Source organism: Fundulus heteroclitus, unplaced genomic scaffold (genome assembly GCF_011125445.2).
Source record: "Fundulus heteroclitus isolate FHET01 unplaced genomic scaffold, MU-UCD_Fhet_4.1 scaffold_68, whole genome shotgun sequence".
Lineage (NCBI taxonomy): Eukaryota > Metazoa > Chordata > Actinopteri > Cyprinodontiformes > Fundulidae > Fundulus > Fundulus heteroclitus.
The window spans coordinates 1,606,551-1,629,316 of record NW_023397121.1 but is presented as its reverse complement, the minus strand read 5'-3'; the positions used below and the strand labels follow the sequence as shown (position 1 = coordinate 1,629,316).

General features: G+C 44.9%; 1 protein-coding gene across 1 annotated transcript in view; it reads right to left on the bottom strand.

Annotated features, from left to right (window-relative positions):
* The window catches only part of LOC118561593 (protein NLRC3-like), a 52,761-nt gene extending 39,789 nt beyond the window's left edge, over positions 1-12,972 (bottom strand). Inside the window, exons 1-4 of the mRNA XM_036133750.1 lie at positions 12,958-12,972; positions 8,947-8,990; positions 7,718-8,002; positions 1,793-3,605 (exon numbers count right to left, since the gene is read on the bottom strand). Coding sequence (XP_035989643.1) covers positions 1,793-3,605; positions 7,718-8,002; positions 8,947-8,983 — 2,135 coding nt within the window. The 5' untranslated portion in view covers positions 8,984-8,990; positions 12,958-12,972. The remainder of the gene's footprint in view (positions 1-1,792; positions 3,606-7,717; positions 8,003-8,946; positions 8,991-12,957) is intronic.
* Positions 12,973-22,766: the final 9,794 nt, after the last annotated feature.

The window sequence follows — 22,766 nt, the reverse complement described above, 5'->3', positions numbered from 1 at the left end:
TGAAGAGGGAGGAAGGCAGGACCGAAGGTGTGGATGGGTCGGGGGTTGGTGAGAGTGGCGGCAGGGGGGATGGTAGGTGTCTGGAGGACTGTGGATTGGAGACGTGTGGAGGGTTGAGGGCAGGGAGGGGGCCAGTGTGAGGGGAGTCAAACTGGGTGAAGAACCTGTTTAACTCAATACTTTGACTCATTTTAAACTATGAACTAGTTTATAATCTTATTTATGTAATTTATTCACACCACAAATGTATTGCTGTCTTTTGACAAAAGGCAGGACACTGTTCATTTTTATGTTCTGTCTCTTTTTATGTTCTGTCTCTCTTTGAGGTCGGTCGTGATTTTTCTCTCCTCTCCAGCTTTCACCACCCCTCCCCCTCTCCTGCTTCTGCTGCTATGTCTTGTCTTTCTGAGCACGTTCTTCATATCACCTGAACTCTGAAAAACATGGATCTGGTAAGTTGGTCTCTCAATGCTATTAATCAAAAATTTTCAACGGGTGGGCAACGAAAGGGGGACCTGTCTGGTCCTGATTTGACTAATTTTGTGGGATACACCCTACATTCCTGGATGGAAAACGATGTGTGTCTTTCGACTTTGTCATTTCTGGACGTTTGAAACGTTTGCATATTTGGATTCAGGATACTTGGATTTCTACTTATTGGTGGATTTTTGATGTATCAGCAAATACAGCGGATGTCGGTAGCCATTTGGCCTTGATCAGTCTACCGGCTGCATATGACGCGCAGTGTAAGGCAGTGAACGGAAAGATCTGGAAGGTGGAGGAGCAGAGCCGAAAAGCTGGCTGTGCTGGTACACAGACTGGCTTCGGTGGTTGGACTCAAGGGGAGATGGGATGAAATCTGGAAGTGAAGTGGGGAAAAGCCCAACAATTAGGAATAATATTGGATTTCACCATTTGGAGCCAGCAATGACTTAAAGCTGCCAGGAAAGTCAGTGCAGCTTGTCTCATAACAAATAAAGTATTTGGATTATGCCTTCCCTATCTATAATAACTCCTGTTTGTTATGGCGGACAATGCTCAGAACTCTCCCCCGCTCCCTCCTCCCCCGCTAACATCTGTGGATGCTTTCTGAACTGTTGGCCGGCTGAGAACATCAAGGACAATGGCCTCTGGAGAGTGTTCACGGAAATATAAACACTTTCACCCAAACAGACACACATAACTGATGCTCATATAAACTGAGGTTGAAGATGTCAGTGACAGTCGTAGACACTGGCAGACAAACATAGTTGTGGACTGTTTCAGAGAACAATGAAAGCTAACCTATTACTTAGAGGTTAGGAACTGAACAGCAGACAAACCAAGGCTGTTCAACCATGCCGCTCATCTGGGCCGTTTTTCACACAATGTTTCTGATCTTCTCTGATTTATTTAGTTTTCACAAAGAAGTCATTTACGGCCCAGATTACCATCACCAGCGGACCAGAAGTGGCCCACAGACCATCAGTTCAATAGCCCTGACCTAAAGAGTGATTTTCTAAAGAGGTGAATTATGGGTAACAGCCCAAAGAGTGAAGAGCTGTTTAAAGTTTAAAATGTGTCTCTGGATGATTGAATCTTTCTAAAAGATCAAAATCTCTAAATACCAAAAGCTGCAGCAGAGCTGACCTGAATGAGCTGAAGATTTAGAAATCTGATGGTTGAAATAGTCCAAAGTATGAAGGAAGTAGTTAAAGGTCCAAAAACGTCCAGAACCGACTGAATAATGAAGAATAAACCGGACGGCAATAATGCTGAATCAGCATCAGTCAATGAAGACATCTGGACTCACCGAGCTTTTCTGCAGTTCCTCACAGCTGGAACCAGTCTCCGTCGTCCTGATTCTGATGTGTTGTACTTCTCCAGGTCCAACTCATCCAGAACCTTCTCTGACATCTGCAGCATATAGGACAGAACTGAGCACTGGATCTCTGAGAGCTCCTTCTCTGATTTCAGGAACTGTTGGATCTCCTGATAAACTGAGAGGTCCTTCATCTCCATCAGACAGTGGAAGATGTTGATGCTTCTGTCAGGAGATATTCTATCATAGTTCATCTTCTTCAGGTTGTTGATGACTCTCTGGATGGTTTCTGGACTGTTCTCTGTCTGACCCAGCAGGCCTCCCAAGAGTCTCTGGTTGGACTCCACAGAGAGGCCATGAAGGAAGCGAGCAAACAGGTCCAGGTGGCCATTTTCACTTCTGAGGGATTTATCCATGACTGCCTTCATGAACTTATGCAGAGATGAGTAATTATGTCCTTTTCCCAGGAAGTTCTTCACCTTTTTGATCCAGCTGGTGTAATCTTCCCTCAGGAAGTTCTTCACCACCTGTGTCTTCCTGCTGGTAAAGCAGTGGAACATGTAGACTGCAGCCAGAAACTCCTGAATGCTCAGATGAACGAAGGAATAGACCGAGTCACCGTCCATCCCTTTCTCCTCTGTAAAGATCTCAGTGAAGAACCCTAAATAGAGAGGAGCCTCTTGGACATCAATCTTAGAATCTTTCAGGTCTGATTCATAGAAGATCAGGTTTCCTTTCAGAAGCTGCTCAAAAGCCAGTTTTCCAAGAGGCAGAACATTCTCTATGTTCTCTGGAGTCCAGAGTGTTTTTAGCTCAGGTCCTCCTTCATACTTGATGTTTTTCTGTTTGATCTGAGTCTCCAGGAAGCGGATGTACATCTCAGTCAGGGTCTTTGGTAGCTCTCCTTGGCCTCTGATCTTTAACTCGTCCTCCAGAACATTAGCAGTGATCCAGCAGAAGACTGGGATGTGGCACATGATGAAGAGGCTTCGTGATGTCTTGATGTGGGAGATGATCCTGCTGGCCTTCTCCTTCTCATCACCAAATCTCTTCCTGAAGTACTCCTCCTTCTGTGGGTCAGTGAACCCTCTGATCTCTGTCTCCAGGTCAATGAACTGTTTTCGGATCTTACCGGCTGCTGCAGGTCTCGTGGTTATCCACAGGAAAGCAGAGGGAAGCAGATCACCACTGATGAGGTTTGTCAGCAGAACATCTACAGAGGTAGACTTTGTGACATCTGTCACAGTCATATTGTTGTGGAAGTCCAGAGGAAGTCGACTCTCATCCAGACCATCAATGATGAAGAGAACTTTGAACTGTTCAAAGCTGCAGATTTCTTTGGTCTCAGTGAAGAAGTGATGAACAATGTCCACCAAGCTGAACTTTTCTCCTTTCAGTGCATTGAGCTTTCTGAAGGTGAATGGAAATATGAAGTGGATGTCCTGGTTGGTTTTGCCTTCAGCCCAGTCCAGAATGAACTTCTGTGTTAAGACTGTTTTCCCAATGCCAGCCACGCCCATTGTCATCACTGTTCTGATTGGATCTTTTCTTCCAGGTGGGAGTTCAAAGATGTCTTCTCGTCTAATTGTTGTTTCTGAACCACTGGTTTTCTTGGATGCTGTTTCAATCTGTCTAATCTCATGTTGATCATTGACCTCTGTACTTCTTCCCTCTGTGATGTAGAGCTCTGTGTAGATCTGATCCAGAAAGGTTTTTTTTCCAGCTTTAGGAATGCCTTCATTCAGACATTGGAAATTCATCTTCAGAAACTCTTTAAGGTCTCGTTGACACCGACCAAAAACAGCTGAATAAAGACACAAAAGGAGACACTTCAGTGAGACACAAATTATCAGAACTAGTTCTGATCTTTTCAGTGGGGGTTTGCACACAAGATTTCATGAGCCTATTAAAATCCAATACTGACAGTAAATATATTGGTTTTATAGGAATTTGTCATAAATCTTCTCTGCAGCAGATAGTTGTCTATCTGTTGTGTTGTGGACCAGCTGACTGTTTGCCACTCTCTGACCTGCTCCACTCTGCTCTGCTAATTAGTGGGAGCAGCAGCACCTGTTACTGCCCTAATTACCTTCATTCCTGTTACCTGCAATCCTGCCTTTATATACCAGTCTCCCACAGTCATTCCCCACCAGTTTCTTGAAAAGCCATAGTGAGAGTAGACAATGCAGTGTTCTGTGCGTGTCTTGCCTGCCTTCACCTGGTCAGACTCTCATTTGGCCTCTGAATTCTGGACACCAACCTGCTGTTTTTAATCAAGCCCTCTTAGTCCCTTGTGGATACCTCTGTCTGGTTCTGCACTCTGTGTATGACCCAACTTGGTTTCAGATCATTTCTGTTTCAGGCCTGTTCCCCATCATCATTAAGTGAACCTACAACCCACTTCCTGTAACTTCACCTCTACCAGGACCAAGACGGAGCCCCAGGACCTACTTAGTGGATCCAGTGCACCCTCCTGGACTCTGAGAAGGTTGGTGGCTTTATTTTAGTGTTCACTAGGACTCACAGAGTCCTTTACAGATATTAACTTGTCTAACTAACCTCTTTCCATTTCAGGGGTTCCTGCTAGTGTTCCTGGCTGTTTTCATGTCTCACATAGAACATTTATTTCTGTAAGTTTTTTGAAGCAGCTCAACTGAATTCTTTGGGTCTTCTGTATCAGGTATTGCAACAAGTTGTCTAAACAGGGAGGTCATTACTACTACAGACCATAACAAGGGAGAAATAAAATATTTAATTATGTAACATTATTGGACTTAGGTCCAATAATACTCAGGTCAACAGTACTGGTATTATTGGACCTAAGTGCAGAATTTGACACTGTTTAATTCTCCATTCTATTAGATCGCCTGGAAAACTGAGTCTTTCTGTTAAACTTGACTGGTTTATATCCTACATGTAGGACAGGGCCTCAATTCCTTTACCTCTATAGGGTAAGGACTCTTTAGCCAAAGCGGAGTGCCGATGGTCACCATGATAAGGACTGTCTGAATAGTGCAGTCAGCAATGAAGGAGGTAGGAAAAGTAGTCAGTATGCTTTCTCTCTTACAGCAGTCCAAAGCTCCTTTCCTCCCCACAATAGAGTTCTTCATGTTGACCCAGTGATGGGTTACTGAACAGGAGCTAGGAGCTGTTATTGAGGGTATTAGGATGGAACCAGTAGGTCAGTATATAAGTTTACATCAGAGGCTCAGGTCTACTCTGCATCCCCAGAACCAAACATTTAGAAGCAGAATTTAGTTCCTATGCTCCACTTATCTGGAACAAACTCTGAGGACTACAGAAGTACTGAAGCCCAGAGTTCCTTTAAATCAATGTTTATTGTTTAGGTTTTTAACCTTAATTTAAAGGAACCCACTTCTCGTGTGAGCTCAATCAAGCTACTCACTCACTGGAGCTTGCTGCTTCTGCATCCTTGGGGTTATTTATGGCAGTAGGTAGGTTGATCCAGTCGGCATCCATCACTGCTCGTAATTGTTTACAATGACTGCTGTCCTTTGTCATTGCTCCGTCTCTTAAAAAAAACAGCTGCAACAGCTGAAAGAACTCTGTGTAGATCTGATCCAGAAAGCACCTATGCAGCGTACATTCAGCACTTTGAATTATCTTGTTACTGAAACATGCTTTATAAATAAACCTGCCTTGACCTGCCTGTCATCATGAAGTGCTTTGAGAGAATCCTGAAGGACACCAAGGATACCATTCCTGCTGGCCTGGACAGCCTACAGTTCACCTACAGGGAGAACTGTTCTACAGAGGATGCTGTCTTGTTGGCCCTTCACTCAGCTCTGACTCATCTACAGTCTCCCATCACCTATGGTGGGATGCTCTTTGTGGACATCAGCTCATTCTTCAACACTGTGGTCAGAAACATGTGGATGACACTACTGTGGTGGATCTCATATCCAACAATGGTGAGACCCACTATAAAAATAATAAGATCAAGTAGGTCATAGTGGACTACAGGAGGTCCAGGAGAACTGAACATGCTCCTCTCTACATACAGGGGGAGGTGGTGGAGCAGGTCATTCATATCTCCTCTGACCTCCTGGACTGTGAAACCTCCCACCTGGTGGAGAAGACCCAACAACTTCTCCTTTTCTAGGGAAACTAAAATGAACTGGACTTTCTACTTAGCTGCTAAGAAACTTTTATAGAGCCACAATCAAAAGCATTTTGTGTCTCAGTGTGACCGTGTGGTGTGGCAGCAGCACTGCACAGGAGAAGAAGGATTTAGCACAGGTGTTGAGATCAGCACAGGGGATTATGGGATGCCATCTACAGATCTATGCTATGAGTCCAGGAAAGGGCCAGACATATTTCCACACATCCCACCCACCTGGCAATGAACTGTTTCTCCCACTTCTATCAGAAAAAGGATTAGGGACATTAAATAAACAAATTAGAGACTTAAACAGCTTCTTTCCCAGAGCTCAAAACTGAAACACTGACAATTCAAGATTTTTATAGAAAGCTTTAATAACGATAATATTAATAATCTTTATTTCTAATTAAAACAAACATCCCGGTGAAATATGACCTCTGTGTTTAACCCATCTGTCAATGACCAATGAGCTACCACTGGGAACCACCCAGGAGCATTATGGGACTAGGGGTCTTGCTCAGGGACCCAGGGTGGAATCTGTGGGATTCAAACCAAGGAATCACCCTTTCCAGGAAAAGAGAGCCCTGCTCTAACTACTAGTTCACTATTGCTTTGTTTATTCTACATTTAGAGTTATAACTGAATTATTGTGTAACTACCCTCTAAGTCACAGGCAGGAGCCTCAACAATCAAACCACTGAGAATGATTTATGAACGAGCTTCAAAGACCCTAGATCAGGGGTCTTCAACTCCAAATTTAAGATGTATCCAACACAACTGAATCAAATGGCTGAATTAGCTCCTCTGTATGCAGTCATAGTCCTGCTAATGACTTGATTATTTGACTCAGGTGTGTTAAAGCAGATGTATATAAAAGTTGCAGGACACTAGACCTCAATGACTGCCTTGATCAGAAAACCTGTTTGAATCTACCAGTCAGCTTCTGCAGAAGTTAAATGTACCAGGTTTAAACTGTCTGTTATTTAAAATTACTGTATTAATGATTGCATAAGCGAGCTTGGTGTTGGCAGTCCTATTGCCAGAGGTTAAGTCATGCCCTGGGTTATCGGTGGATCAGTTCCTGGTCTTGGTCTGCTCGGCTGGGTTAGAGGGGTTTGGTCCCCTGCATCTCACTTTGTGCCTCTTTGTCCTTAGAGCTGCCACTACTGTGCCTCACTGGTGACTTACTTCTGTGTGGGGCATATAGCTGTCTCAGGGTGATGCTTTGTGTCTGGCAGAATGGGGGTGCTGCAGCCCTCCAGGCCCAGGTTCTCCTGTCATTTGTTGTTCTTGGGTTGTTGAGTGCTGAAGATGGCAGGCTTTCTGCCATTCACACCACACTTACAAATGGATGGACCAGTGGTGAAAGGTCATACAAAAAGTCCCTATAACATTACTGTGGTCTTCCTACTTTGATGTTGGCTCTAATCTGGATTTAATAAAGTTATTCATGTAATCAGGATATTGTTTTGAGGTATCATTTTCTTAGGGCAAATCTGCCTTGGCACATGTAGGCAACCATCTGTTCCATAGGCCTAAAATGCAGAGACCTGTTAACATAAAACTTGTTGACCTCCCCTAGTCCTGAATCCAAGCTAGACTCAGACTGGAGACATTTCAGATGTGATCTTAAATGTGTCTTTTAAAAAAAGTCAGTCTTGTGAGTACAGCTAATTGACTATGTCTGTGTTTCATTGGGCATGTCTGTGAGTTCTAACTAATGTTTCTGTAAAGGCCCTTGAAGACAGTTAACTTTGCAGTAACAGCAGCATCACAGAACTGTGTAGCCTCACCTGGCTGAGCAGATAAGGCAAAGGACAAACCCAGCTGATTGGACAGTGTAGCATCTTTTAGCTGAAGATGTTGGATCATCATTTTGCAGGAGTCGGGTCCTTTTTTCCTCACAACATCTATGGTGGAGCGGGCCTTGTCTGCTCTGGTTTGGTTCTTTTGAAGTATTGCCTCTGTTTCTGAATGATTTAAGACACCACCAGCTTCAAGGGAGTCAAGGAGCTGTTTCAGGACTTCCTCAGAAACCCTCTTCACAAACTCTGGGCGAACACTGAGAAGTGTTTTCTCTGCAGACAGAAACATGATTAATTCAAACTGAGAAAAATGTGATTAAGAGCAATTAGACATGTTGTAGCACACAGGGATCATCACAGACTGTTTATTGTGCCTCCTTAGGTCTTAAAAACCTGTTCTTGTTCTATTACTGCTTAATAGTGAGGACCATCTGATTCTGTCTACATGTGACCAGTTGGATTCTTCCATTGAATCCATGGATTGTTCTCTGTGGCGCTCTACACATCAAGAAGAATACTACCTAATCTGTAAAAACAGTCTACTGTTGAATAAAAAGATCCTTCACAGAGTTACAGCAGCATATTATCGTCATTAATAGAGGGGAATAAAAGTAATCCTAGATTTCTCTTTAATACAGTTGATCCATCATTCCCTTAGCTCTCAGCAGTAATGACTTTATGGGATTCTTCATCAATAAAATTGATCCAGACAATGCGGGTTCTGGGTAGGTTGCTTGGGAGGACGCTGGCACCAACTACCCTTTGGAGGGGTGGTGGATGGTACTGGACACCCCTTTGGCACTACCAGTTTTAAATACTAGAGAATAACATGTAACATCATGACATCTGAGCAGGTGGAGGCTGGTTCTGGGTCTTCCTCACACAGCTGTTCTCCATTTACTGCCCCAGGGCGGTAAATGGAGAACAGCTTGGCTGAAAGGTGATATTTTCATTTTTTATTGGACCGTCTCAGGAGGGGAAACCCATCCTGTTTTATCAGATACTATGGGGACAGAGACAGGATCTGATTATTCAATGAATCCAGGAATCAGTCCATAGATGAATGATTCCTGATGTATTGTACTGCAAACCTGTTCCTCCCATCACACATACTTATTTAAACACAACCAAATGAAAACGGTCGTTAGTCAACTTGATGAAACCCTGTTTCAGTTTGAAAGAAATAATTTCACATATTTCTGCTTCAGATAACTTACCTAAATCCTGCTGCTTCTCTTCTAGAGGCTCCTCCATTTTATCTCTGAAAAATAAAAGATCTAAATTTACTCATCATGTTTTAGGATTTACTTCTAACAAATAATTTATTCTATGGTGAAGTTAGAATAGAAACTGAACATACTGGACAGAGAACATCCAAAACATTATTCACTTAAATACTAAATACCCATGAACACACACAGACTCCTATCAGACCCCTATAAGTTAGATGGCCAGTAGCTGACACTGAAACATGAAGCAGCACAGCTGTCTGTCTTTATAAAGCTAAAACATGTCAGCATGACAGCTAACATGATCCATAAAATCAGTGCTGTAAACATTAATCACATTTTTCTTGATGAGGGAGGATGTTCCCGTTAATGATAGCCACCAGTTGTCAGTCATTCCAGCATCTATTTCCTGCAGGTTGACATGAAATCCTTTGTTGCCATCTGACTGTAGGGTGATGTTTCTACCACCAGATGGCAGCATCAGCTGAAGAATGCTCCTACAGAAGGTCTTTGGACTCCTGCTTTGGGTTTTAGTAGACTGAGGGAACCCTGTCCAGGTCCAGCAGCTTCTGCTGCTGTCCTCACTGTGGGCCTCTGATCATGATGACCAGGAGCAGATAAAATGCACAGAGGGATGCAGGGACCGTCTCCTGGCTAAGGGAGCTCCATCAAGCTGAAACAGAAAGAAGTTCTGACTGTTTTTACTGAAGATGCCGTCTGGGACCAAACTGAAGAACTGCTGGAACAGTTTTAAAGGATTTTGATTTGCTTTTAAACCAGTCCTGCCTGAGCTGCAGCAGAGAGGACATCTGGGACAAGGACGTCCCCGTTTAGTCCATCATCTGTGGACTGCTGGATACCAGTCTGGAATGAAACCAGAGAAGTTCTCCTGGTACCAAGAACCAGAACCACAGACCAGCAGAAAGTCAGTGGATCCGTCTGCAGACCTCCAGAACCCTGCAGCCATGAATGAGCTTGTTTACCAGCTTCAGTACTTCCTGACCTTTACACAGACATGGCTTCAGAAGGTCCGGTACCAGCTGGTTCTGATCATTCATTACTGGGTTTGCTTTTTTGAAAGTACAATATCAAATGTTTCCATCCCCTTTGCAAGATTGTCTCTGTTAAAAAACTCAGGTTTATTATTATTCTGGCCTTTAGTCGTCCTTCAATGGTATAATGACTCAGATCATGATTTGAATCATTATCCCACATGTCAGCTGTTGTTTTTTAATAATATGAGGGGCAGGGAAGGCTGGTATACAGTAATATATTAGTGTTCCTATCCCTGGTTCCTGATAGAAAATAATAATAAAATGATGTCATAAATCAGCCATAAAACCTATATTAGAATGTGGAAAATGTATCTAATTCCAAAGTAGACACATCAGAATGAAGAGATGTGTTGGGATTTAAATGTTTTGATTGAGAAAAATGAAAAGTCAACCTTTTCACTGCACAGAAAGACGTCTCATTGAAATGTTGAGGCGTCCAGACGAAGAAATCTACTGGTGTCCAAAGATGGCTTAAAGGCAAAGGAACAGTTCAGCTTTTAGTGGCATGAAAACAATCAGCTGAGACTTTATTATATGAACTGAACTCAGAGTCAAACAGTCTGACTTTAACATGATTGTCTTTTTATTTTCCTCCTTAAACACAGCTGTAGATGAACCTCGTTCCTTCAGAGGAACCAACTTTGCATCTGACTGAAGTCCCAGAAAACCAGTCGATGAACAGAACGTCTGTAGCTCTATCTTGTGCCATGATATTAAAGCCATGATGATAAATTTGATGTCAGATTGAATTCTGGCCATGTAGCTGGAGGACAACTCTAAAGGGGTTTGTGAGCAAAGGAATTTCACACTTCCAGAGAGACAGCCCTCTCTGCAGGGTGCGATCAGTGCAAAAGCTTGCTCCCACAGGACGACCCCCCAGTCTTCAGTCTACCCCTGGCCAGAGGTCCAGTTCACATTCTGCTCCGTCCTGGGACTCTAAAGGAGGGGCTTCCCTGCAGGAGCCATGCATGGGGCCTGGAAGAGGCCATGAGCTGAGTGAGACATGAGCCTCTCTCAAACTCAGTTCCTCCCTGACATGGGGAGGAACTGCCGGCCGATTCAAAGATAAGTCTGCTCCTTCTTAAGGGGGCTGCCACCCAGCCTTCACCTTCTTCCTGCCTGAGACATAGGAGGAGGGAGACGGGCCTGAACCACCATGGGCCCAAAGACGCACCATCCAGCACCTTGGAGAAATCTCTCTTCACCTGGGGGACATGACTGGGTAAATCAGAGTTAAGTCTGTTGTCTTAACTTCAGCATCAGGCGCAGGAGGAAAGGAATCTAACCATGCCAGAAACAGCTTTGTTTATTTCTTCTCAGCCTTTACAGGAATGTGGATTCCAGACGGAGCTGGAAAGCCGACACAACACCCACTTCCCCATGCTGAGGGGAAATCTGCTGAAATCCTGTTATTATTTTATTATATTAGTGTGATTTAAAGGCGTTTTATTTAACTTTAGGAGTGACCGTGTTTAGCGTCTGATTGCTAGTGCGACCCCTAGTGCCCGGAGGTAGAACTGCATCGATAAAACAAGCGCTCCTAAAAATAAGGATTTTACCGAGCAAATTATTCTTTAAAATGTGATTTCCTCTAATAACGTTTTGTGTAACTTGGGATTTGCATTGTGCATGGGTTGAAACAGTTACCAAATGTTGTTTTGAATTAGTAAAGCTACTTTAACCTCATCCTGTGTTCTGTACATCAGATCTGCAGTGAACCAGGATTCACTGAATTATTCTGATCATGATCAACCACTTTTGTTTCTTCTTTTTTTTCTTTTGGCAAGTAAATAGTTCCTTAGCTCAGCTTCTTTCTATCTTTAAGTTTCACTAGCCTAGTAAAGAGGATTTATTGATTGAAATATAGTGTTAATTCAGATAAACAGCATTACACAGTGATGTTCTCTGGTTTACTCCAAGGGTTGAAGATGTCAGTGACAGTCGTAGACACTGGCAGACAAACATCGTTGTGGACTGTTTCAGAGAACAATGAAAGCTAACCTATTACTTAGAGGTTAGGAACTGAACAGCAGACAAACCAAGGCTGGTCAACCATGACGCTCATCAATTCTAAATTCTTCTGTTTCCATTTAAGGTCGTCCACAGCCTCACTCCTCTTTATCTGATCTCCTTCATGTCATCTCAGCCTCCTCTCCCTCAGATCTTCCTCCTCCTTCCATCTCTCTGTTCTCTTTTTCTCCTCAGCACCTTTGGGAGCAGAGCGTCCCAAACTCTGGACTTCTCTCCCATCAGACATCAGAATATTGACTCTCTACACCTGTTTAAATCCAGACTGATAACACACCTCTTCAAGACTTTATTCTCTGTGATTTGAACTTTGATTAATAAAGTTTTATTTGTTTTATTGTTGTTTTTATTTTCATTTGACAGCAGTGACCTTGAGTGTTTTGAGAGGAGCTTCTAAATAAAATATATTCTTCTACTTATTATTAATATTATCATTATCATCTTACATTATGAGGAAGAAGCTGTAGAGCAGTAACAGAACCAGTACCAGTCAAACTGAACAACTAAAACACAGAAGCTTTAAAATAGTTTTTAGAAATATTATCTCTCATTTTTGCCAGGAACAGAAACAGAGGATCCAGAATTCAGCCGGCCAAGCAGAGAAACGTTTTAGACAGTTTATTAAAAAGACAGGTAATGGGTCAGAACCAGAGTGACAGGCAGGCAGACTGATGAAACAGAGTTCGTTATAGTCCAAAGTCAAACCGGGTAATTAGAAGTGCAGCGAAGTCTGAAGAAAAGAGACAAAGGAAGGAAACTGAGCGTTTGTTGGTGCTGATAAGCAGGAAATCAGAGCCTGACCAGCACCACGGTTACATGAAGCAGCAGCTTGGTTCTGAAGGAGAACCAGACTGAGTTCTGTTCCTGGTTCTGTTCACAGTCCACAGAGAGAAAAGCAGAACAAGTTCACACTCACCCTGATCCAGAGTCTTCTCTCTGTTCTGTTCTGCTGCTAAATGGAGTCAGAACCTGTTTCTCCTGATCTGATACCTGACTGTAACTGACTCACCTGAGGCTCCGCCCCCTGTCCAGGTGAGTTTACCTGACTTTGAACACCTTTCCTTTCAGTTCTTCTCTCTGTTCTGTTCTGCTGCTAAATGGAGTCAGAACCTGTTTCTCCTGATCTGATACCTGACTGTAACTGACTCACCTGAGGCTCCGCCCCCTGTCAAGGTGAGTTTACCTGAGATTAAACACCTTTCCTCTCAGTTCTTCTCTCTGTTCTGTTCTGCTGCTAAATGGAGTCAGAACCTGTTTCTCCTGATCTGATACCTGACTGTAACCGACTCACCTGAGGCTCCGCCCCCTGTCCAGGTGAGTTTACCTGAGTTTAAACACCTTTCCTCTCAGTTCTTCTCTCTGTTCTGTTCTGCTGCTAAATGGAGTCAGAACCTGTTTCTCCTGATCTGATACCTGACTGTAACTGACTCACCTGAGGCTCCGCCCCCTGTCCAGGTGAGTTTACCTGACTTTAAACACCTTTCCTCTCAGTTCTTCTCTCTGTTCTGTTCTGCTGCTAAATGGAGTCAGAACCTGTTTCTCCTGATCTGATACCTGACTGTAACTGACTCACCTGAGGCTCCGCCCCCTGTCCAGGTGAGTTTACCTGACTTTAAACACCTTTCCTCTTAGTTCTTCTCTCTGTTCTGTTCTGCTGCTAAATGCAGTCAGAACCTGTTTCTCCTGATCTGATACCTGACTGTAACCGACTCACCTGAGGCTCCGCCCCCTGTCAAGGTGAGTTTACCTGAGATTAAATACCTTTCCTCTCAGTTCTTCTTCTCTTTTTATCAGCCTAGCTCCTCCACTGGAGGCTGGTTAATTAGTTTCAGCAGCCTGATGGGTTAAAGGTGCAGCTCTAGTAATGTCATTTACTGAGGATCAATAAATAGAAAAATAATGAATAATCCTGAATAACAAGTGGAAACATCTACAAAGAATATATATACATGTACATCTCCTTGTGTTTGATTGCTACACGGAGCACTTCTCACCAGGCTGGTGGATAAAAATAGAGAAAAAGAGAAATTAATCTGCAGCAATCAGCTTTAAAGTGCTTGTATCTGCTCTGTGATCCAGGGACCAATTGACTTTTCTAAACTCCTCTATTCACCTTCCAGAGCTGTGCCCTGGGCAGAGCTGCTGTCCTTCTCCTTTTTGTTCTCTCCTTCTTTTTCCTCCATTTTCTGTTGGTCCTTTTACAAAATCCAACAGCTTTCCTCCCAGAAGGCAAAGCCAGTAAGATGCTGACAGGTGAGAGCGCATTAATATCAGAGAGATAAAGTAGTAAAATGACTGGAGAGGAAACAGAAGCAGATCTAAATAATGATGAGGATGAAATAAGGAGCATTCAAACATTTTGATGCCGCGTGACGATTAATTAGAAAGAAGCAGACTTTGTGTCTGAGCCTCCATCTTTAATCCTCATATCTGGAGCTTTGGATCAGAACCATGACTTCCTCTTTATTATTAGATTTATTATTAACTTTAATATTATAGCTGCTCAGCTTTGTCCTCCTGGTTCTGATCACGTTACTCCATCTTGGGGCTTTATTCAGTCTGAGAGGAAACAGGAAGTGACTGTGAGCTCACAGCTAAAGAATCTGAACAAACGGGTCGGTCCAAGATTCCCACTGAGAGAACAAAGGTTTAACTTCCTGGTTCAACTGTCAGAGAATAAAAACATCTTCTGTTTGCTGAGAAGATGTGAAGAATTAAAGCAGAAGCAGACTGGGTTCTGGTTCTGGTTCTGTTTACAGAGAGAAAACCAGGAGAAGTTAAGCCGCCCTGATCCAGGTTCTTCTCTTTGCTCTGATCTAAAGTGACTGCAGTCTGAACCTGACTAGACCTGCTTCTCCTGATCTCATCACACCTGACTCCTCTGAGGCTCCGCCCCTTCTCACAGGACAGGTGAGTCTACCTGTGTGGAACAAGGTTTAGATTCCTTTCTGCTCATCTCTGCATTGACAGCAAACTGGCCCTAAATGGCTGCCCAGTGCTGCAGTCAGTAGCTCTGTTAGCTAGCAGCAAGAAGATCCTGGCTTCAACACCTGGTTTACCTGGAAGAACCCAGGTAAAGCAGGTGTTCTCTCTGGGTACTCTGGCTTCCTGCCACAGTCCAGAAACATGATTGTTAGGTTAAATGGTGACTCTAAGTTACCCTTAGGTGTGTGAGGAGGAGACGGGATCAGAGTGTCTGATTACAGGGACATAATTGACTGCTTTGATTTTCTGCAAGCAGCTCTATAATAGATCAAAGCATATGGCTGTAATAAAAATAAGAATAATGGGCGTGATTGGGTGCCACAGTGGTTAGCACACACAACCCATGTACAGAGGCCTTAGTCCTCTAGGCGTTTGCTGCAGGCTGGACTCTGACCTGTGGTCCTTTGCTGCATGTCTCTGCCCTCTCTGGTAGCCCCTTTGCTGTCAGCCCACTGTCTGAGAAACCAGCCACTAGTGCCGTAAAAACCTCAATAATAATATATCCATCCTTAGATATGTGGCAACCTGAGGGGGGATTTTCTTTTACTTTGAAACACGCATGTTAAAGTTTACAATACGGGAAACCAACAGCGCCACCTGGGATAACTCCAGGAAAATGGTAATAAGGGCCCAGGTAAGTTCTGCTGGAAATGAGACACGATATAGAAAAGTCTACAAAACTTTATTAAACTTCAGGAGGTTTAATTCAACAATAACCTGGACTTGAATGTTTAAACAGTGAAAATTGAGTATAATTTTTTATTTTAAATGAAACCGAGGCTTAGCAATGGGGGAAAGTGGTGAGGAGAAAAGGGAGCACCCTGGACACTACAGAAACACAGCAAACACAAGCAAAGGCTGCTCCAACACAACACAACCCAAAACACCAGGGCCACCAGGGCTCACCACTGCCACCACAGTAGCCTCAGTCCCTAAATGACAGACAAAACTAAATCAATATGAGTAAAACAGTGATACAATGCCACTACAATATTGCACTGCATCCCATAAATGGTGCCACCAATGAAAGTTCAGCTAAGTCTTTAAAACATGTCTTTATAGGCAAAACAGCAGCGAGTGTCAATCCACGTTGAATGTTGATCAGAGGCTGGTCAGGTGGCTGTAACTGGTAAATTCCCAGCATGCCAGGTAAACAAGTCCACAATTCCTCCTCACAGTGTAGCTTCCTGCCAGCAAACAAGTTATTTTTGGACTGTTTTTAGACAAAGAAAGGGTGATTTTACTTGTCTAAGGCAGTGGTGGGACCATGGAAAAGTTCAAATAAAACAACTTTGTCAACAGCATACTCTTAATGTCACTCGTGACGTCACCAGATCTATCAGAGATCTGGAGATGAATATAGTGGAATTAGAACATTTAAGTGAGTCCACAGGAAATCGAGAGCATATTGAAGCTCTCAAATCCAAAAGGCTAGTTTTAGCCAACCTGCTGGAGTCTAAAGTCCAAGGCGTGTTGGTCAGGTCTCGGGTTCAGAACATCACAGAGATGGATGCTCCCTCTAGCTTCTTCTTCAGCTTGGAGAGGAAACGCGGGCAGAGGAAGGTGATCCATTCCTTACTATCTGACACAGGGCAGCAGGTGAGTGAACCGGGCCAGATCAGGAGGAGGGCTGTTGAGTTTTACTCCTCTCTGTTTGAGAGTGAGTATAAGGAGAATGAGGAGCTGTTTGGGGAGTTCTGTGGGGGGCTGCCCCAGGTCTCTGAGGAGACCAATGTACAACTGGAGCGCCCCCTGGGGGTACAAGAGCTCCATACAGCCCTCCTGAATATGCAGGGCCAGAAGGCCCCAGGCATCGATGGTCTTACAGTAGAGTTTTTCAAAGCCTACTGGGACATCCTGGCGGAAGACCTACTGGAGGTCTATAATGAGAGTTTGGCCGCTGGTTCACTCCCGCTTTCGTGCCGCAGGGCAGTCATCACCCTCCTGCCCAAGAAAGGGAATCTGCAGGACATTAAGAACTGGCGCCCTGTGTCTCTCCTCTTCACCGACTACAAGATCCTCTCCAAAGCCTTGGCAACGCGGCTGAGAGAAGCTATGGAGCAGGTCATCCACCGGGACCAGACCTACTGCGTCCCCGGCAGGTCCATGGTAGATAACGTCTACCTAATTCGGGATGTTTTGGAGGTCTCCGGTTCATTGGGTTTAAGAACGGGCTTGATTTCATTAGATCAAGAAAAGGCATTTGATCGCGTCGAACACGGCTTCCTGTGGAAAACTATGGAGAGGTTCGGGTTCGGCGCTGGTCTGATCGCCAAGATCCAGGTGATGTACAGTGGCATTGAGAGTATGCTAAAGATTAACGGTGGTCTGTGTGCTCCTTTTAGGGTGCGTAGAGGTGTTCGCCAAGGCTGCGCCATGTCCGGGATGCTCTACGCGCTCTCCCTGGAACCCCTGCTTCAAAAGATACGTTCTACTGTTCATGGTTTGGTTTTACCTGGTTTTAATAGTAGAGTGGTTTTATCTGCCTATGCTGATGACGTCGTTGTTTTTAATAAAAACCAGCAAGATGTCGACATACTGAACGAGATAACAACTAAGTTCTCTGTTTTATCTTCTGCGAGGGTGAACTGGGGGAAAAGTGAAGCCCTGGCAGTGGGCGAATGGCGTGAAGGGCTCCCGGTTCTCCCTCAGGGACTTTTATGGAAAAAAGATGGTTTTAAATATCTCGGTCTGTTTTTAGGCAATGAAAACATTGAAAAAAAGAACTGGGAAAACTTGGAACAGAAAATAGAATGTAAACTAGAAAAGTGGAGATGGCTACACTCCCACATGTCATACAGGGGAAGGGTTTTGGTTTTAAATAACCTTGTAGCATCTCAGCTGTGGCACAAACTTTCCTGTTTAGACCCACCGTCTGGTTTGTTGGCCAACTTACAAGCAAAAATGGTCAACTTTTTTTGGAACGGTTTTCATTGGGTGCCACAGTCTGTGTTGTTTTTACCCAGAGAAGAGGGGGGCCAGGGCCTTGTCCACCTAGCCTGGAGAACAGTGGCTTTTAGATTACGTTTTGTTCAGAAATACCTGGCAGGGTCCTCTGACTTAGTGTGGAGGGACGTGGCCAGCTGCATTTTTAGAGGTGTAAATAACCTGGGGCTGGATGCGGCTCTGTTTTTAACTGATTTAAATCTTTTAAAGTTAAGGGGATTGCCTAGGTTTTATCAGGGTGTTTTTAAATCATGTACCCTGTTTAAATTAAAGCCATCCCAAACGACTAACTCTCTGCACTGGCTTTTACAGGAGCCTTTAATCTGTGGGTCCAGGCTGGACGTGTGTGACGGCGCTGGACCAGGGCTGTCGGAGGCGCTGCGCCGGTCAAAGATAACAACCGTGAAACAGCTGGTGGAGACTGCAGGACCGTCCCTCTCCAACGTCGAGGCCATGGGTTCCGTGATGGGGGTACGGTCTGCCAGGCTGGTGCGGCGCTTCCTGGACCTCCTGAAGGAAAAGATGTCGGCCAAGGAGAGGAGCCTCCTCCGTGCTTACTGTGAGGGACAGAGCCAGCCAGACCCGATGGACTCCTTTCCTGGCCTGATCCTGGATCCTGGGTTCCCGGAGAGAAGTGGACCTCTGCTCTCCAGCCTGGACCCACAGAAGATGGTTTTATCCACTATGGACCAGAAAACTGTTTATAGAGTTTGCTCCAAAGTGATAAATCGAAGACACTTTGAGAACCGCGCAGTCTGTGTATGGACTGATAGACTTGCTGGTAGAGCACCCCAGTGGAGGACTTTATATAAGCCTCCAATTAAAAAGAGAACTGGTGATCTCCAATGGAGGATTTTACACGGTGCCATCGCCACAAACTCTTTTTTATCCATTATTAATCGGGCTGTTTTAAATGAGTGTCCTTTCTGCAGTCTGTCTGAGAACGTTTTTCATGTTTTTATGGACTGTAACAGACTAAAGACCATTTTTAGCCTTTTAACAAAAGTTTTTAGTCTTTTTGGCACTGTTTTTACTACTTCTTCATTTATTGGAGGAGTGTGCCAAAATAAAAATAATAAGGCAAAGGCCAGACTTTTAAACTTTTTAATCAGTGAGGCGAAGATGGCTATTTATTTGTCCCGTAGAGACAGACTGCAGGGAGGACCTCACCTTGATGCTGTGGCTCTGTGGAAGTGCAACGTTAAAGCCAGAATTAGGCTGGAGTTTCACTTCCACAGAGCCACGCAGAACATGGAGGATTTTATGCAGTTGTGGGGTTTTAAAAAGATTTTATGTGAAGTGTCTGAAAGAAAAGAACTTCAATTTAACAAGCTTCTTATTTAAGAATTTTATGTAAATGACACTTGGTTTTAACTCAATTGTTTAATTGTTTGGCCTTTTGTAATAAAAGTTTTGTTAAAAGTCACACAAAAAAGTCTTCTTCTTCTTCTTCTTCTTCTTCTTCTTCATCCACCTTGATGCTGCCAAGCCTCCTGTGGAGCTTGTGGCCCAGAAAGCAAAGCAACATGTTGGTTTTGCTGAATCTCCTCCAGCTGCAGCAGTTTTCCACCTTAAAGCTGCTTCAGGCCAGATGTGAGGGAAAGAGGAGCTGAAGAGTTCAGCAGATGTTAAAGCTTCATGTCTCCCAGCTCAGCTTCAGGCTGCTCTTCATGTGTCCCTGCAGGTGGCGCTGCTGCTCTCCCTCTGTGGGCCATGCAGCAGCAGCAGCGCCACCTGCTGTCCACAGCAACTAAGTGCAGCCAGCAATCCTTCCTGTCTGCATCTGCCTCTTCAGTTTGGCTTTAAAGCATCATGTGTGTTGCTGCTCTGCTGGAATCAGACAGGAATCATGGTGGAACGTTCACATCTCTGCAGGAAGCAACTAAAAGATCATCTGAACTGAACGCAGGCAGAAAAAGATGGAAAAGCTGCAAAGATTCAGCAACTTGGCCATCAGCATTTCCCTGCTGGCACCTAGCTGACCTTTGACCTCCCAGAGCCCAGCATGACTGTGACTATTTAAAGGAGCAAATCAATCATGTGTTGCTCAGATAGAAAAGTTCCAAAAGTTTGTGTGCTGCCAGCCTGCAGAGCAAAAGTCTTCAATCCCTCCTGATTGTGTTTAGTCTGAGAGAGAGAGCCAAGGCTGAGGAGCACAGAGAGCCAAGGCTAGGCAGAAAGGAAAGCTGCAGAAAGGCTTCAGTCGGGGAGTGGCTCTGGAAGGCTGCCTCTAGTCAGCCACATCTAGAAGAGAACATTTCTCTGTCTGCTTACAGCACATTGAACATCTTCCACACACTGCTGCTCTTCTCCCTGCAAGGATCCAAGAAATGCTGAGTCATCAAGACCAGCCATCTCCTCCTCCTCCTCCTTCTAAATTCACAATAGTCCTTGATTTGCATCAACATGTGCATAAAGTCACGTCTTGACCTTCAAACGTCCTTCATCCTCTGAGCTGGGAGCAAGCAGAGCTAAGCTTGTGGTCTGAGCATCAAGTGTTGGAGGACAGAAAGCTGCTAAAAGCAGCAAAGTTCCAGCAGAAAATCAAGTTTCCTTTAGAGCTGCTCTCCACAAGCTGCTGAAGCCAAAGTGGCTGCAGATATTTAGCAGCTAGAAGCTGCAGCCGTAGAACAGGATCCTTTGCAGATTTTCCTGCTTTCATTTCTAATCATCAGAGGATGGAACAAGTGGCTGCTTTGCCTCTTTTTTCCTGCCTTTTTCCCTCTGCAAGGTGTGCAGCTGCAAAGTTAGTGAGAAGTGCTTTTCTAACTATTGCACAGTCTGTTTTCTCTTCTGCTGGCGAGTCCAGAGTGCAGCGTGTGAGCAGCAGAAGCAGAAGCTTGCCCTCGTCTTTCATGGTGGCGCATTAATGCACATGAGCAGCAAGAGTGGAAAAAAGTGGATGAAAAGTCTTCTTTCTCCCAGAATGGCGTCTACAAAGTAGCTAAAAGTAGCTGAGCTCCTGCTTCTGCTTCTGCTTTGATTCTGATGGCTTGTGGAGCCCTTCAAAGCTAAACATGATCCTATCTGGCTTTAAAGTTCATGGCTTGAGATGGAAAATTGTGGCTGTGCTGCTCTGCTGGCCACCCGGACTCCTGCTGCTGCTGCTGCTGCTGCTGCTGCTGCTCTTTTCTTCTTTTCACTTTCTTTCAGGCCTTTTTGCAGCTGCTCTTCTGCACTCATTGTCTTTGTGTGTTTTTGCTCCTGCACTACGGCTTTCTGGCAACAAAGACTGATTCTTCAAACTTCTGCATGCGGCAGGCTCCAACTTTTCCACTTTCTACTTCTTGCAGAGATCACTTGTGTCCCTTGGCCCTGCAGAGCTGCCTGAAGAAGCGCTGGAAGGACAATGATCAGGACGGCTTGGACCAAGGACAGGTAGAAGGGGAGGAGTACGGCAGCCCACAGGGACAAAGCCCAGCGTCTTGCTGTGCAGCACACGCTGTGTGAAGTGGAAGGTGGAGGAGCTGCGTATCAAGGAGTAGCTGGGGTGCAGCATGCTGTGATCAGGGAGACCTGGCTCCTCTCTGACCTCTGACCTCTGTTATGGAGCTGGATGGCTTCTCTGCTGTTGGGCCCTAAGATGAACTCTATGGGCATTTGGTGGACATCAGTGAATGAGTGGCTGAGGGAAACGTCTGCAGCTGCCATGTGGAGCTGCTGTGTCTCTCCTTTCCACCACCTTATCTTCTGAGGGAGTTCAGCAGTGTTCTGGGAACTGAGCGGCTCCACAAGGCTGCCTCCTTCCTCTGCTCCCTCATTTCCTGCCAGCAGCAGCGTGCTGACTGCTGGCTGCTGGCTGCTGACTGCTGGCTGCCCCCCCCCCCAGCATGTAGGTCAGGCTCAGCGCTGAGCAGCAAATCTTGTCCCTGGGTCCAGAAAAGAGCCAAAGTTGTGCTTTCAGCGCAGCATTTGCAGCGTTCTCAGTCAAGATGTGAGTCCAGACTCAGCGCACATCTGATCCTTGTTCAGCTTTGCAGATGAAAAAGTTAAAGGCCAAGCCAGCAGCAGCAGCAGCAGCACAGATGAAGTCCCTGCTAGAAAGTGGCTTCTAGTCACCAAGCTGCAGTGGGCTTCCTGAGCCCACCCGCTCCAGGGTGCCACTCCTCCAGAAAGAAGCGCCTGGAAGCCAAAGGTCTTTAAAGGAAACTCTGCTAGGACTGTAAACTTGTAAAGTGCAGTAGTGGCCCATTGTCTGCTTGTCAAGCTTCTGCTTTAATGAGCCAAACATGGAGCACGCTACCTTGATCCACAACACAAGCATGGCTGCTGCTTCTTCTCTGGCTTCTGCTGCTTTCTGCTGGGCTCTGATGACTGCAGCTCTGTCATGTCCTCACAGTCTGATCTCTAAATGATCAACAATGACAAGCGCTCGGCTCTTTGGCCAAATCTCCATCTGGCTTCATGTTGAGCTGCTGCAAGTGGGCTAGAAAAGCTGAAGGATGGAAACATTTCTCACAGCCTCCCTCCATGTTGCTTTGCTGGCCATTCTACAAGCTGCCAGCTTGCAGCTTCCTCTGACTGCCACCAGCAGAGATTTCTAGTTGCTGCATTAAAGATGGACTTTTCTCTGACATTAGGGCTGCTAGAGCTGCAGCTCTTCTCTTCCTAAAATACAGCAGCAGCAGCAGCAAATTCTGCTGCTAGCAAAGTTTTCACAGCTTTCTCAAAGCTGAGCACCTTCATTTTCTCTGGCTTTTCATCCACACATCAGCTGCTCAACATCCATCAGCTGCTGCAGAGTCCTGCTAGCAAACTGACTTCCACTACAGGCCCCTACAGGCTAAAGTATTC